Below are 17233 nucleotides of genomic sequence, written 5' to 3' on the forward strand. Positions count from 1 at the left end.
TAGCTCTATAAACGTTAAGCACTGTAAAAGATGTACAAGATGTGCAATGTCTTTATTTATCTACAACCTCTTAAGGATTACCCCCTTCCAAAAATGACATACACAAATCTAACTGCCTGTAGCTCAGGCCCTGAAGCAAGGATATGCATATTCGTGGTTCCATTTGAAAGGAAACACTTTGAGGTTTATGGAAATGTGAAAGGAATGTAGTAGAATATAACACAATAGATCTGGTAAAAGATAATACAGAAAAAATATATAATAATCTTTTGTACCATCATCTTTGAAATGCAAGAGAAAGGCTATAATGTATTATTCCAGCCCAGGCACAATTTATATTTTGTCCCCTAGATGGCATCAGTGTATGTGCAAAGTTTTAGACTGATCCAATGAACCATTGCATTTCTGTTCAAAATGTTGTACAATGACTGCCCAAATGTGCCTAATTTGTTTATTAATAACTTTTCATGTTCAAAATTGTGCACTCTCCTCAAACATTAGCATGGTATTCTTTCACTGTAATGGCTACTGTAAATTGGACAGTGCAGTTACATTAACAAGAATTTATGCTATCTCCCAAGATATGTCTATGTCCAGGGAAATTTTCTTGCAACTTACAACCTCATGCTAATCACATTAGCCTACGTTAGCTCAACCGTCCCGTGGAAGGGCACCCGATCCCGAAGATCATCATTTATATACCGTTCCCAATATATTATATAACAGTTATAACTAAGTATTTTAACACAAATAAACATTGGTACAACAACGTGGATGCCTCAGAAGAAATAAAGGATTACATTTACAGTATGATATTGCTGTTTACAGGAAATGTTCAGATACTTTCTCTCAAGCAATAGAGCTAAGGTCTGGCTTGCAAGCACCCTAGTCGGGATCCATTCAACATTGAAATACAGATAAATTGATAGCATGGTTTTAAGGAAAAATGACAAAATACTTAAAAATTGTCATACCATTGTACAATACAATGAAAAGCTGTTACTTATTAATCTTAACAAACTCAAAATGACATGCAGTACGTCTTTCTTGTTGTCATCTCTTGATGTTCATTTGTCACTAGTTCAATCGTCTGTCTGACCAACTCAACCAGGGCACAGAATGTTCAGTCAACCCTTGTCTTAGTTCTGCTTTATACAATTACATGTTGTTAAAATGTCTACCCTTGAGTCTCTGGGCTGCCTGCCACATCTGGGTTCCCAGCCATGTTGATCTGTCCATACTCCACCATGTCTGTGGCTGGGGTCCTCTGCTTCCTTTGCTTGTCTATTTTCACATCAGCGTATACCACATCCTCATCCTCGTTAATGCTTACTGAAACATGGAAGGAAGAGGAAAGTTGTTGTACAATCTGGACATGTTGTATGTTCTGCACAAAAGTACAATTTATTTGTAATTTTTACCTGAAGTATCATATCTGGATGTTCGTTTCTTGCATAGATGGTTAATACCGACATATAGTGCAAGAAGTAGTGTGAGTGTTCCAACAATCAAAGCCACTGTCACAGCTACAAAAGGAAACTGGGAAGACACAACTAGAAAGAAAACATCAGTACACTTTTACATGATTCATAATTCATGCAAATTAAATGATTTCTACTCTTAATTCAAAAGGTGGGAATGAAGTCAACTGTCCTGACATTACCTGGGCAGGCCGGGAGATCAATTGTTGAGTTCCTTCTGCTAACATTATTCTGAGCAAGGCAGGTCAGTTCTGCCATTTCACTGCTCTTCAGTGTGACAGCATTGAAGGCTACACTCCTGTTCAGAGTCTGGCCGCTCATGGTCCAGCTATACTGCAGACCATCTCCCTCTGAGGAGCATGTGACCAGGGTCTCTCCATGAGGCAGACAGAGGTGAGACAACACTGGCACTGACACCGGGGCTGACAGACACAAACACAGAGACGCCATAAAATCTACTAACTCATACAAAATGTATATCTAAAGCATTACAGTATATGTCTTAACAATAACCTCTCTCTGTGTAGTATTACTGCTGCCAAGTACTGCAGTATAAACCTATTGAAGTACTGACATCCTGGTGACCTTTCAGAAACCCCCCTCACCAGGAAAAGGATGCGTTAAGTGTTTAGGCCTAACTAAAAAAACAAAAAGGTTCTGTACCTTGTATCTGAAGTCGCATGTTGACATGGCGCAACAGTGATCCCTCTGAGTTAAATATTTCCATTTTGTAATCTCCAGAGTCATTTTTTAAGACTCTGTCCAGCCTGAATGTTCCATTATTAAATAACTCAGAGCGATTCTTAAACTCCGGTTGCAGTTTCGGTTCCCAGTCTTTACCAGTTTTGATGTCCAGAATATATTTATCACCTTTCGTCAGTCTTATTTCTTCATTACTGCTGTCTGCAGCCAGGACAATGAACAAAGCTTCTCCCAAAGCCCCATAGCATTGATGAGTTCCATTATCATGAGAGAGATTACAGGCCGTGGCACTAACTGTGGAGTAATTATTTTAGGTCAGTAGGTAATGTATGTTTGTGTTGCATTAATTTAAGTCTGAAAGTGCATTTAAGTGAAAAAGTCTAAATCTAACAATAGCTCAATACAAAATAATAGTTAAATAGTTAAATAATAGTTAAATAAAGGCTAAAAAAATAAAACAATTAAAAATAATGAAATTTATGCTAAGCAAATATTTCATATACAGAGCCTTCAGAAAGTATTCACACCCCTTGACTTTTTCCACATTTTGTTGTGTTACAGTCTACATTTAAATTGATTAGATGTAGATTTTGTGTCTCTGGCCTACACACAATACCCAATAATGTCAAAGTAGAATTATGTTTTTTTTTTTTTTTTATTAATAAAAAACGAAAAGCTGAAATGTCTTAAGTCAATAAGTATTCATCCCCTTTTGTTATGGCAAGCCTAAATAAGTTCAGGAGTAAAAATGTGCTTAACATAGACTACCCCATCTCTGTACCCCACACATACAATTATATGTAAGGTCCCTAAGTCAAGTAGTGAATTTCAAACACAGATTCAACCACAAAGCCCAGGAAAGTTTTCCAATGCCTCGAAAAATGGTAGATGGGTAAACATTTATAAAGCAGACATTGAATATCCCTTTGAGCATGGTGAAGTTATTAATCACATTATGGATGGTGTATCAATACTACAAAAATACAGATGTCCTTCCTAACTCAGTTGCCGGAGAGGAAGGAAACCGCTCAGGGATTTTACCGTGAGGCCAATGGTGACTTTAAAACATTTACAGAGTTTATTGGAGGCTGGAGGAGCAAACTGAGGCTGGATCAACAACATTGTAGTTTTCTCCACGATACTAACCTCAATGAGAGTGAAATGAATGAAGCTTGTACAGAATAAAATATTCTAAAACATTCAAACTGTTTGCAACAAGGCACTAAAGAAAAACTGCAAAGACATTTTGCAATAAATTAACTTTATGTCGTGAACTCAAAGTGTTATGTTTGGTGCAAATCCAATACAACACATTGCTGAGTACCACTCGTCATATTTTCAAGAATGGTGGTGGCTGCCTCATGTTATGGGTATGCTTGTCATCGGCAACAACTAGGGAGTTTTTAGAATATAAATAAACGGAATAGAGCTAAGCACAGGCCAAATCCTAGAGGAAAACCTGGTTCAGTCTGCTGCTTTCCAACAGACACTTGGAGACAAACTCACCTTTTACAAGGACAATAACCTTAAACACATGGTCAAATATACACTGGAGTTGCTTACCAAGACGACATTGAATGTTTCTGAGAGGCCCAGTTTTGACTTATATCGGCTTCAAAATCTATTGTAAGACTTGGAAATAGCTGTCTATCAATGATCAACAATCAACTTGGCAGAGATGGAAGAATAAAACATTTAAAAACTGTTCAAATATTGTATAATCCATATGTGGTAAAGCTCTTAGAGACTTACCCAGAAAGACTCACAGATGTAATCACTGTCGAAGGTGATTGATTCAGGGGTGTGAATACTTATGTAAATGAGATATTTCTGTATTAAATTTTCAATACATTTGCAAAAATGTCTAAAAACACATTTTCACGTTGTCTTCGTGGGATATAGATCGGTGAGATTTTTTAAATGTATTATTCCATTTTGAATTCAGGCTGTAACATAACAAAATGTGGAATAAGTAAAGGGGTATGAGTACTTTCTGAAGGCACTCAGTTATTGATTATTTATTTAACAGTGAACCCACTCTTCTAGAATATGTACTGCTTTTTTTAATATATATTTTAACATTATGTAATCATAGAAACTGGATTAACAGAACATTGGATTAACAGAACATTTTCAACAATTAGCATAATTTTCTGATTGTTTTTGTTTGTTTGTTATTATGGCTTGGCTAGGCCTTATTCTCTTATTCTCTGTAATATAATGTCTTACCTTGTGTTGCTGCTGTCACCACCAAAACTATAACTATCAGGGGATCCATTTATCTTTTGCCTGCATGAAAATTAAGAGGAATGAATTTAAGCATAAATCTCAGAGGAGCATTAGCTTCAAAAAGGTGTAAATTGAATTAAACTGATCAAAATGTGATGATACTATACAAATCAAAGACAGGGTTGTAGACAGTTTGTCAGGGCGACAGACAGACTTTGTCAGTTCTGCATGGCGTGCCCGTGTAGGTGCATGCTTGAAGTGAATAGCAAACCATAACTAGCCTACTCTGCTTGCTTGCAAACTTAGTATTTTATTCCACTGAACATTGTTAGGTATTTACAACATATTCATCTAAAACATAATCCAAGGAACACAATCCCTGTGTTGCAATATTAATAGACCTATCTAAGGCCTTTGTTATTGTCGACTATTCACCACTCATTCAAAGGTTGTCTGAAATGGGCCTCGACTAGGAGTCTTGCAAGTGATTTGGGAACTATCTGTCAGACAGGACACAATGTGTGCTTTCTGATGGTGTCAAGTCACCTCAATATTACTAAAGGTGTCCCGCAGGGGTTGATTTTGGTACCTGTCCTCTTTACTGTTAATATAAATAAGATTTATGTATCTGCAAAAACCTGCAACATTCATCTGTATGCAGATGACACTATTATGTACACTAATGCCCTTACTGCTGACCAGGCTATATTACTGCTGACCAGGCTATGTTAGAGCTGCAATCTGAATTTATTGCCTTGCAGAAAGCCCTTGTTGATTTAAAATTGGTACTTAATGCGGGAAAAAGTAAATGTATGTTTTTTTCTAATTCTCATAGAAATATTTTAGATGGTTTATGCATTGGATGGTTCTCTCATCGAGCAGGTTCCCGCCTATAAATATCTCGGCTTTTGGATTGACAAAAATGTGAGGTTTCAAAAACATACGCATAAGCTAGTTAAGAAGCTGAGATTTAAAGTAAGCTTCTTTTATAGAAATAGATCATTCCTCTCCCGAAACAACAGGAAGCAGGTTGTACATGCAACCATCCTGCCAGCTCTTGATTATGTTGACCCCATTTATCAGAAGGTCGGCTGGACCTCTCTAAATTCCTGTAGATCACTTAACTTCTCTCTTTTTGTTTTGCAAAGCTCCGCTGCACAAGCTTCCAACATATCTCACTTCTCTGTTAATGTATACAATTACGAGGCACCAAACCCGCTCACAGGGTTGGTTAACTCTTCAGGTCCCTTGTGTCTCCACCAACCAAAGTAAACCAGCCTTTAGTTTCAATGCTCCCGTGTTTGGAATCATTTATAAACCTCATTACGTTTTGAATCCCTTGTGCCAATAGGGCAATTTAGAACGCTGACGAGGGATGACTTCACTGAGGTTTGCGAGTGTTTCGGTAGATTGTATTAATTGATTTGTGTTGTTGAAATGTAGCGTACAGTACAGTATCTGTATCTTGTAGTTTATTTTTTGCTGTTTTATTGCATTAGCAAATTGATTTGTGAATTGTTTTGTTCTCAGGGCACCATTGAGAATGAACCCTGGTCTCAATTGGGCTCCTCTTAATAAATAAAAGTGAAATAAAATACAAATGAAAGGTCACTACCTTCAATCTAAATTAGCTGCAATGGAATAGAGATACATTATTACAGTTGCACAAACATTATTATCAATATCATTGTAGAGATTCAAACAAAAGGTCTAAATGTTGGTATTGTTTTTCATTTGTATATTTTTTATAGGCTATTCAGTACTGTATCCACATACCATGTTTACACTGAGTTAAGGTTGCCCATTCGTGTGCCACGCTACAGCATTTCTGCCCCTCTCAAACAGGTCAACTTAATCTCTAGGCAAATGGTCCAGCTTCGGCTGCCACACTTTAATATAAATGTTTTAATTTCCTTTCATCCCAGAGCTAAATCTTTCCATAGGCAAAACCTTCAAAATCTCCTGATACCACTGTATAATCCCAGATTTCTTAATACATGATCATTGCATGGGTTGTTTTTTTAAATCCAAATTAAATAACTGTTACTGTTTTTTATTGGTAAAGATTGGTTTCATTAGCAATGGTTAATACTGTGTGGGCCAGTTTCCTGGACAGAGAGTAAGCCTAGTCCAAAGCATTATCAATAAAGAATGTCCATTGAAATAGCTTTTCAGTCCAGGACTAGTGTGTCCTGCATGCAATTTATAGTAGACTGGATCTTACATTATCTTAGATTTACGATAGTCCTGTCTTTTTCCTCAAGTATCAACTTCCATCTCCATATAACTCATTAGATAGAGAAAATGCATACACGTATACTGACCAGAATCCCTCACCAAAGTCAAAATGGCAAAAAAGTCCTGGAGAAAGTGGGCAAAATGTACGGTGCTTTAGAAAATTGTTATGCTCTTTGAATAGCTGTCATCTCATCTTAGTCCTCTCTTCTAAAGTGAAGAAATAATGTGACTAACGTGTGACGTATGACATCCGCTCAGAATGTGACCAAGTTTGCCACCTGCACGTCTTAATGTCTTAAGGCTTAGTGGGCAGCTGAAACACTCTCTATGTATCGTTTCCACACAAAAAAAGGGAACCTAAAAGTGAATATATACATTTAAACAGATATTTCCATTTGTAAGGTGTCTCTTAAGTTAAGTTAGGCGTCATCATGAGTATTTTGTGTTAGACAAAACACAAATGAAACAAATCTTTAATGAAACTAGTTTGACGCAAAGTAACAATACCTCTTAATGCAAGCCCATACCATCAAAAAGATTGGGATACCACATATAGATGATTAGACAGACGTTGTGGATTACAGATGGAATGTCATGCTTTGATTAATATTGTGCTTTGCTGAAAAACACCATTAAATACCGTTAATAGAATCTGGACTAGTTCTGTGTTAGATGTGCAGTGCTATACACAACAAGGACTCCGTAGTCACTAATATACAAATGTAATGTATGGCGCTTCATTAAAAAAACAACATGAACGTTCATCTAACTCTCAATACAGGAAGGAAACCAGACACTGTAGGCCTGAACATGAAAACAGAGTGGGAGGAGCACCAAAGTGTAACTGGAAGAATGGGTGTCATTTTCCATCTCTCAGAAGTGGTTTCATAAAACTGGCCCTGCTCAAAGTGTGGAGCAGTTTGAAAAGAAAAATGGCATCCTGCATTGAGAAAATAGGTCTCGGTCAATCGCCTTAAGGTAAAAGTTTCAAAGAAAGGTCAAAGAAAGTAACATTATTCCACAGCAACAGGAATGGGTCTTGATAATCAAATCAATTCAATTATTAAAATAACACTAATGATTGAAGGCCTATATATCACATTACAAAAACTCTGATCACTTAAAACACTATAAAAGATGTGCAATACCTTTACATTATAATATCCTTTTATTTACAGCCCCACATTCACAATATATTATATAACAATTGCAAATTACTACTTTGACCCTTTAGAAAATGTATTTTTCTAAACACACACGCACATCAACTTCGGTACATTACAAACTTGCATGCCTCAAAAGAAAGTGTAACTTACCCAGAATAATAAAAAGCGTACTAATATGCCGTGCTCTTATACAGTACCATAAGGTCCTCAGTGTGCTCCTGTCAACAGTGCGAAGACAGGAACAACAGCAACATCAGAGCAACAGTGTGATTGAAGTTCTAATACTGTATTAAAGCGGCAGTAGGCCTGGCCATTATCACCATAAGACTAAACTACAGTATAAAACAAGTATACATTCTGTAGAATCAGTTCTAGAAAAGACACAGAGAATTTGGCTGTTGGGGTTCTTGGTGTATCCTTCCCTATCAAATATTTTGAGGAAAACATTTGTCTTATTCAGCAGATTTGTTCACAAATTGCTTTACAGTACAAAGTGAACTATAGTGAACTGCCAATAGTATACAACTTTGGAAAAAAGAAAGAAGCTAAATCCCATTCTGGCAGTTTTTCACAGCACAATCAAACATTCTGTGAGGAATTCATTGTTAGCACATAGGGAAACATATACTGTAGCTTATAGAGGTGATATAATGTTCGAATTCGTCCAGTATTTACATTCTTCTGACAGTAAAAAGATAAAACACTTGCAAAATCTCAGAGTACATCTGAAATGTCACATTTAACAACTTTTGAGGACTACAAGCCCAAGCAGAGAGAACCAATGCTCATTTTACACTTGCATGCAATATACTGTGATGCTAACACTGGAGAGGAAAGAAACAGAAGGAATGGAACACGTCAATTAAACAAAATCACTTAAAATCATTGCCATTTTAAAATCCACACCAAATCTTTATCAGAACACACTATTCAGTATTAAAAAAACAATCTAACTTATTGCAGAAAATCCTGGAGTAGTGTTAGTGGTCTTTTGCAAATTGCTTCTTACTTTGGACTGTAGTAGGCAGAATACTGTACTTTACACTATCCGTTGCAAGTAAGTTAAACTGCTCTAACAAGCAAGAGGGTTTGTATTGATAACACTAATAGGTAGGGAAGATCTGTACACCCACAGTCCTCATTGGAAGAACCGAAAGAAGTGCTTTAATATTACTTCCACGTACAGTACCCTAACCATGTTAAAAATAGCTGTTTCTGTAGATTACAGAGATGTATTTGTGTATAGTATTGAAGCCCAGAAATGGCAGTTTGTTGCCCTAGTCATATAATCACATGAGGTGAGTGGCTATTCAGACCAGCGGTCCACCATTTAATCCTTTAAACCTGTGAGGGGAAAGTACGGTTTCCTCCGTCTACGCTAAATGTGCTCGAGGCACTATGGTCATGGGGTGGTGGATTATCAACTGTGGAATACACCATAAGACATTCATAATCAAAAGGAACATTTCACTGTCCACTTCTCATAATCCAATCCATGTCAAATTAAACAACATATACAGTAGATATTTTGGTTCAACGATACACGGTACATCTTTAATGTTTCTATCATAGCTTTCAAGTCCGGGTTCAGAGGATTGCATGGCGGTGTGTAACGGTATGGTGTAAGTGCAACTGCATTGAAAAGGCCAAGTCACGTGTAAAAAAAAAATCTAGGCGGAGATTACGGCAAGTGCTTTAGAGATTCAACCCCGCTCATACATCCATTTGTACTAATTGTGCCTCTGCCAATGAAACATGACAAGAAAAAAATGAAAGTCAGAGCAGAGACAAAATGACAAGGGCCGAGATGTTCCTGAAACGCACAGCATATATACATACATGAGAGCCTGACATGGTGTGACATTTTATGCGATTTGCTTGTGACGGCGTTGAGAGGAGTAATCTGATTTCAAGTAAAGAGATGAGATGCAGTGGGCTCGTGTTTCCTCAGGCCGGTCGGTGGGCATCCCTCTGTGTCCCCACGCAGCCAGCTGGTCACCCACCGGTGTCACTCAGAGAGATGTCTCACTCAAACCCTACCGCTCTGGAGCTCAGCTGGGTGCAGGGGAAGAGACAGAGAAACGAAAGGTTAACTTACCTCATTCAAAAACAAATAGGAGAGAATTAAAGAGATGAAAAAGAAACACTGAAAACAGATGACAGTAGTCTAACCCTGTCCAGCTAATGTATCTCTGGCATTGAGTAATAATAGGCCTGCATGCAATTGCAACATCTCCCACAAGATGGCAATCCCTGATCTGAGATAAATGTCTCCAAGAAAGACAGTAGAAGAGCGGCGAGGAGACTCACCAGACTGACTTACTTGGTGATGGCGGAGGGTGATCCAGAGCGATGGAAGTGGACTATCTGCCACTTGCCGTCGCGGCGGTGCCAGATGCGTGTCTCCTCAGACTGGGCGGTGCGGGGCATGCCGTTGGTGTCGATGTATTGGGTGATGCGGATGTAGGCGATGCAGGCGGCTTCCTCCCCGATCAGGTGGATGTGGGGGTTCAGGATGGTGGTGTGGACAGGCTTACTGTTCTTAGACCACACTGGGGTGAGGAGTAACAAACAAATAAGACAACAGTCAGTCAATGAATAAGTCATTCTACAGGAAGACAGGGATTTCCACAGTGGTTTATGACTAGGTGTGCCAGGTTCTCTCTTGCTGATGATGTCACTTTTCCCTTATCAATGCTTTATGGAATTAATATTTGAGTGGGTTCATTAATGTTATCATATAAGCATGTCTCTCTCAGCCTGCCACACTCTCATTATGTTTCTCTCCATTTCTCTTTTCCTCTTTCTCGCTCTGTCATTTTCCCAAATAGCCCAATCATGCCCATTAGAGCCGTTTCCACTGCCTGGGAGAACAGTGGCTGATATGAGAGGATTAGAGCAGAGCAGGGTTGGTCCATTACTCACCACAAATGAGAAATCAGGGAGCAAATGAGCCAAAAGCGTGCTGTCTGCAGCCACGGCTGGATACAGCCACTGCATCAGCTAATGAGCACTATATTCACTTACAGAAACTGGCCCCAAGGTTCTGTTCTCTACAAGCTTCTGTTCTCCACAACTTACTGTAATCCTGTAATTGTCGCCTTGGTAGTTTACTCCTGCATTGTTTTTATGAAAAAATATATTTTTTGGTCCTGCTTTAAATTACGTACAGCTGATATAGTCTTCTTAAACGCTACATCAATGTGTCAGAAATCACACATTTATGTCATGCTCTATAAAGGGTTTATAAATGTGGCATAACTGTGTGACATAACCACCAATGTCAAATGTGACATAAACCCGTGTTTTATAAAGGGGGGCATAAGCACCGCTTAATAAAGGCTTTATAAATCATATTAAAATAGGCTTCAAAGTGGCATGCGTCTTGGTAGAGCATTGAAATGCCAGGATAGTGGGGTCTATTCCTAGGACCGTCCATAGGTAAAAATCTATGCATGCATGACTGTAAGTCGCTTTGGATGAAAGCATCTGGTAAATTGTATATATTATATTACTCTAAAATATTTCTAGGATGGCCCAACCTCTTTCCCTTTTTAGTGCATAGCCAGTATTGGACATGACCTCAACTTTCCCCAAAATGCAGTGCTGCAGGATGACACACGCTCTAAAGTGCAGTCATGCACAGCAAAAAACAGGTTTCTGATTTCCCCCATTTTTTTCTGGTTTTCCCCAGTTTTTTCACACTTTTCAATAGAAAAACAACTAAATTGGATTTTTCTGTGTTCACAACAATGCTTAAAACATCTTAAGCTGACAGTCCCCAAAATCGGGCACTGGATTTACAAAAAAAATAGGTACAGTGCATTCAAAAAGTACTCAGACCCCTTGACTTTTTCCACATTTTGTTACGTTACAGCCTTATTCTAAAATGGATTAAATAAATGTTTTTCCTCATCAATCTACACACAATATCCCATAATGACGAAGCAAAACAGTTTTTAGAAATCTTTACAAATGTATATAAAAAAAATGAAATATCACATTTACATAATTAAGACCCTTTGCTATGAGCTCAGGTGCATCCTGTTTCCATTGATCATCTTTGAGATGTTTCTACAACTTGACTGGAGTCCACCTGTGGTAAATTCAATTGATTGGACATGATTTGGAAAGGCACACACCTGTCTATATAAAGGTCACACAGTTGACAATGCATGTCAGAGCAAAAACCAAGCCATGAGGTCGAACTAATTGTCCGAGACAGGATTGTGTCGAGGCACAGATCTGGGGAAGGGTACCAAAAAATGTCTGCAGCATTGAATGTCCATAAGAACACAGTATCCTCCATCATGGAAGAAGTTTGGAACCACCAACACGCTTCCCAGAGCTGGCCGCCCAGCCAAATTTAGCAATTGGGGGAGAAGGGCCTTGGTCAGGAAGGTGACCAAGAACCCGATGGTCACTCTGACAGAGCTCCAGAGTTCCTCTGTGGAGATAGGAGAACCTTCCAGAAGGACAACCATCTCTGCAGCACTCCGCCAATCAGGCCTTTATGATCGAGTGACCAGACGGAAGCCACTCTTCAGTAAAAGGCACATGGCAGCCCGCTTGGAGTTTGCCGAGAGGCACCTAAAGACTCTCAGACCATGAGAAACAAGATGCTCTGGTCTGATGAGACCAGGTTTGAACTCTTTGGCCTGAATGCCAAGCGTCACGTCTGAAGGAAACCTGGCACCATCCCTACGGTGAAGCATGATGGTGGCAGCATCATGCTGTGGGGATGTTTTTCAGTGGCAGGGGCTGGGAGACTAGTCAGGATTGAGGGAAAGATGAATGGAGCAAAGTACAGAGAGATCCTTGATGAAAACCTGCTCCAGACCTCAGACTGGGGAGAAGGTTCACCTTCCAACGACCCTAAGCACACAGCCAAGACAACGCAGTATTGGCTTTAAGACAAGTCTCTGAATGATCTTGAGTGGTCCAGCCAGAGCCTGGACTTGAACCCGATTTAACATATCTGGAGAGACCTGAAAATAGCTGTGCAGCGACGCTCCACATCCAACCTGATAGATCTGATACAACTTGATAGGGGTGTTGTGTGCAGATATATTTTTAATCAATATATAATTTAATACATTTTAGAATAAGGCTGTAACGTAACAAAATGTGGAAAAAGTCAAGGGGTCTGAATACTTTTCAAATATGTTTATATTCGAATATTGTATATGTTTACATTACTTATTTTATTGGTTACCCACTGTTTTAGAAGTCAGAAGACAGCCATCCAGCCATTCCTAGGACGATGTCAACATCCCCAGTCGAATAAACTTGTATTTGCCTCTATCTGGCGGTCAGCTGCATCTTTACATCCATTTATATAACTTCACTGCAACGTTATGTCAAAGGGGCGGTCCGTAGAAAAACATGAATCCAGCTCGACTGCATCAGGGCACAGACATGACAAAGCAATAGCTGAATTTGTCTCAAGCAGGCGGATCTAAATCCAAAACTTTCATAGCTCTACGATAAAGAATGCGACCTACACCCTTAAACCTAAAATAAGTAAATAAGTAATTTTGTGGGGAAGTCAAACATTAGTTTTTTATGTCGGAGGCATATGCTCACAATGACAAAAATCGAGCCCTTTACATAGTCCTTCTCCCCTTGTCTGTTTAATGTTGATTTAGACGTTCACAAATTTAACAGATTTTAACTATCACGAATGTTAGCATTTATTAGCTCAACGTAATTTAAAGCAGGACCTCTTCGGTTGATAGCTATTCAAGTATTTTTACGTCTACTCCCGCTCCCCCTCTCTGCCGCTCAACGTTTCCGGTCTACTAACCACCGAACCTGGCAACCCATCATTACGCACACCTGGCAACCTTCATTACGCACACCTGTGCCTCATCATTAAGCACACCTGGACTTCATCACTTCCCTGATTACTCACCCTTTATCTAGCCCTCCATTGTTATTACCCATCAGGCAGTATTGTTTCTGTGTTCATATGCCACTCTTATTCGTGTATCCACTCTGTTCGTTCTTATTAAACTCACCAACTGCACCTGCTTCCTGACTCCCTGTGTCTTCGTTACAAGTGGAATACAGAAATTTTTTTGATCAACAATTTTTTATTAGTTTGGATATTTGACTACTTCTCCAATAAACTAGCTGGCTGTTTTGATTTGAAATACCAGCCTAGATCTTCCTATATCATCTCATTGCCCGTAGCCAAAGACCGTTGTGTTTTTCATGCATGCAGTTTTCTGTACATTGCTTCGGAATGGTTGCTTCAACTGCTGGATGAAGGTTTACTTCTTCAAACAGAGGACTTTTAGCTGCTTTTTTGCTGCTTTTTATGTTCTTCTCACCTGTGGTAACCATGGAAACTAACGATGCAACTAGACACCGGTACACACGGGAGAGCCTGCTTCTTCTAAGACATCAATTCTAGTCTCCACCAGGGCTGGATTGTCACGCCCTGACCTGTTTCACCCGTTCTTGTGATTGTCTTCACCTCCTCCAGGTGTCGCTTATTTTCCCCAGTGTATTTATCCCAGTGTTTCCTGTCTCTCTGTGCCAGTTCATCTTGTATGTTTTCAAGTCAACAAGCGTGTTTTTTCCCGTGCTCCTGTTTTCTATTCTCTTTTTCTAGTCTTCCCGGTTTTGACCCTTGCCTGTTTTTTTCTGGATTCCGTATCCGCCTGCCTGACCCTTCTGCCTGCCCTGACATCGAGCCTGTCTGCCACTCTGTACCTCTTGGACTCAGAATCTGGTTATGACCTTTTTGCCTGTCCACGACCATTCTCTTGCCTACTCCTTTTGGATTATAAATAAACTACAACGACTCTAACCATCTGCCTCCTGTGTCTCCATCTGGGTCTTGCCTTGTGCCCTTATATGGATGGGATGATGGATATAGTCAAGCCACACCCGCAAGCCCATGTTTGGATAGGAAAGCCCAGGAAGTGAGAGAGAAGAGGGGGAGTGAGGCAGAGGCTAAGGAGACTGGCGGCGGCTAACGCCGGAAGGTGCCAGGCGGAGGCTAAGGAGACTGGCGGCGACTAACGCCGGAAGGTGCCAGGCGGAGGCGGTGGTCGCTCCACCATCCGAGGCGGAGGTCCAACGCTGGGTGAAGATGGACTGTGTTGAACCCGTGGTGGGAGAGTGGACAAAGGACCAATCAATTGAGAACTCAACCAAGTATCCCAAACGGATCTTCCTGAGGTGGACTCATTCAAGCCCATTCAAGTCCCAGTTAGATTCTTGAGTGATGCTGCTGATCATCTTGGACCTTATGTAACCCTCAGAATCAAGAGGTGAAACATGCAAGAGTTGTTCCTTTATACAAGAAAGGAAGCAAAGTTGAACAAGGGTACTACAGACCAGTGTCAGTCTTGACTGTGTTGTAAAAGGGTTTTTAAAGATCACTCCATGAACAGATCCTAAAGTACATTTTATAGGACCTTCAGTCCAGTTATATATTCTTCCGGCACTTGTTTACTATACTTGACAGATTTTATCAAGCAATAAATTGACAAGGGAAACTTCTGTGGTATGGACATGCTTGACCTACAAAAAGCATTTCATGCTGTGAACCATGATATTTTGTTGTACAAACTGAAAGCAATTGGTTTTGGCACCAACTCCTTATTATGGGTGAAGCCACACCTAACTGATAGGGTCCAAAGTGTGGATGCGGGCAGGACATTGTCTGATGCTAAGGAGATAAACTGTGGTGTCCCCCAGTGGATCATTTTGGGGCCATTGCTTTTTTTGCTCTACCTAAATGACATACACTCCGCCTGTTCATGCCCTCTGTTCCTGTATGTGGATGATTCTGCCCTCTTGGTTTCACATAAGAATAAGGAGACCGTTGAAAAGACCCTAAGCAGCGAACTGACTAAAGTCAGTAAGTGGTTATCCGACAAAAACTGTCTCTGCATTTAGGCAAGACAGAATGTGTCCTGTTTGGTTCCAAACACAAAGTAAGAAACTCCTCCAACTTCTCTGTCAAGTGAAATGGTGTAGCGGTGAAGGACAAATGCTCTGTTACATACATGGTATGTGAACTGGACCAACACATGACAGGTGAACTCATGGCTCTGAAGGTCATTGGGAAGGTTCACTCCATGACAACGTTCCTGGCAAGGGTAGCCAAGTTCCTGGATACAGAGTCTATGAGGACCCTGGCAACATCTCTAATACATTGCCACTATGACGATGCTTGTATCTCATGATTCAGTGGCATAACAAAACATCTGAAAGAAACGTAAAACGTCCAAAAACAAACAAAGGAAAATGACACTCAAGCTCAGCCATAGGATGCACATTTCAGGGAACTGAACTGTTGATTTGGTGGTGCAGATCAAACTGTTGATGTTTTTTAAAGTTATAAATGATCTTTCCCCCAGTTACCTGTCTGGTTATATTCATTTCATTAGAGACTCTCATAGCCATCACACCAGAGCCAGTTGGCAATATCAGACCGCTGCGCTATAGAAGCATGGCTGGAAAAAGCTATTTCCATTACACTGGTGCAGAGGAATGGAATGGTGTACCAAACCATATAAAATACATCCCTACACTAGGGAATTTTAAAATAAACCATAAGAAATGGTTTATGGGCAAAATGCTTTACAACTACACAGGCTTAGAGAAAGTATACTTGTTTTAATGAATGTTACCTGGTAATCAATTTTATTTCATTTTCAAGGTTTCCTCCTTATTGATGAGATGGATTTGAGATGTACTTTGTTTTCATGTTATAATCTTGCGTATATTTTGTTTTCATGTATTTTCATGAAGCATTTTGTGGTTCTATTGTTTTTATAATAAAATAAAACATCTTAACCACATCTAATGAAATATAAATTACATTTTGTCACTTATTATGGATACTGTTAGCTAGAGCTTATTGGCACGAAGGGGCTATTAAAGTGTATTCCAAAGATATATTATACTATAGTGTCACTCTCTCCCTCACTGGGACAATAAATTGATTGTTACTGTTGTATAGCAAGAGATTTATAGTCATCCTGTGTACAGCCCTGGGATTTTATTACATATCCTCTGAAATTCAACACAGTTTTCCTATAGCATGAAACTGTCTGTGTGTGATGTAAAATGTATATTTATAATTTCAAAAGACATAGTAGGAGTGAAGGGGGAGGAAGGAAGCAGCTTACAGTTCTCAAAGTAAAAGCGGTGGAAGTCCAGGCCCTCCACCAGGTTACCCAGAGCCTCTGGCTCAAACGCTGTCACACTGGGGTCACACATCTTCCTACAGGTGGAAGAGACAAGAGAGAGAGAGAGAGAGAGAGGGAGAGAGGGAGAGAACGTGAGGGAGGAGGGGGAGAAAGAGGAAAAAAGTGAGACAGAAATAAAGAGAGACAGAAGCAGACAGAGTCAGGGGTAGAGACAGTAAGACAACCGGAGAGAAATAGAGCCAGG

At 39.7% G+C, this 17233-nt stretch overlaps 2 protein-coding genes across 4 annotated transcripts in view; both read right to left on the reverse strand.

Moving 5' to 3' along the window:
• Positions 1 to 423: 423 nt before the first annotated feature.
• LOC106603008 (hepatocyte cell adhesion molecule) lies at positions 424 to 6844 on the reverse strand. The gene is made up of 6 exons (XM_045717652.1): positions 6737 to 6844; positions 4413 to 4472; positions 2145 to 2477; positions 1664 to 1903; positions 1422 to 1553; positions 424 to 1332 (listed from the first exon to the last, which is right to left on the reverse strand). The coding sequence occupies exons 2-6, from the start codon at positions 4459 to 4461 to the stop codon at positions 1178 to 1180; spliced, it is 909 nt and encodes a 302-aa protein (XP_045573608.1). The 5' UTR covers positions 4462 to 4472; positions 6737 to 6844; the 3' UTR covers positions 424 to 1177.
• A 955-nt stretch (positions 6845 to 7799) lies between these two features.
• The window catches only part of LOC106602935 (calcium/calmodulin-dependent protein kinase type II subunit alpha), a 77466-nt gene continuing 68032 nt past the window's right edge, over positions 7800 to 17233 (reverse strand). For 2 of the 3 annotated variants that reach the window (XM_045716882.1, XM_014195958.2), the window contains 3 exons: positions 16969 to 17063; positions 10127 to 10368; positions 7800 to 9871 (listed from right to left, as the gene is read on the reverse strand). In XM_045716882.1, coding sequence (XP_045572838.1) covers positions 10136 to 10368; positions 16969 to 17063 — 328 coding nt within the window. In that variant the 3' untranslated portion in view covers positions 7800 to 9871; positions 10127 to 10135. The remainder of the gene's footprint in view (positions 9872 to 10126; positions 10369 to 16968; positions 17064 to 17233) is intronic. The other variant, XM_014195957.2, reaches the window with a different exon arrangement.

The sequence above is a fragment of the Salmo salar genome, chromosome ssa04, assembly GCF_905237065.1.
Source record: "Salmo salar chromosome ssa04, Ssal_v3.1, whole genome shotgun sequence".
NCBI lineage: Eukaryota > Metazoa > Chordata > Actinopteri > Salmoniformes > Salmonidae > Salmo > Salmo salar.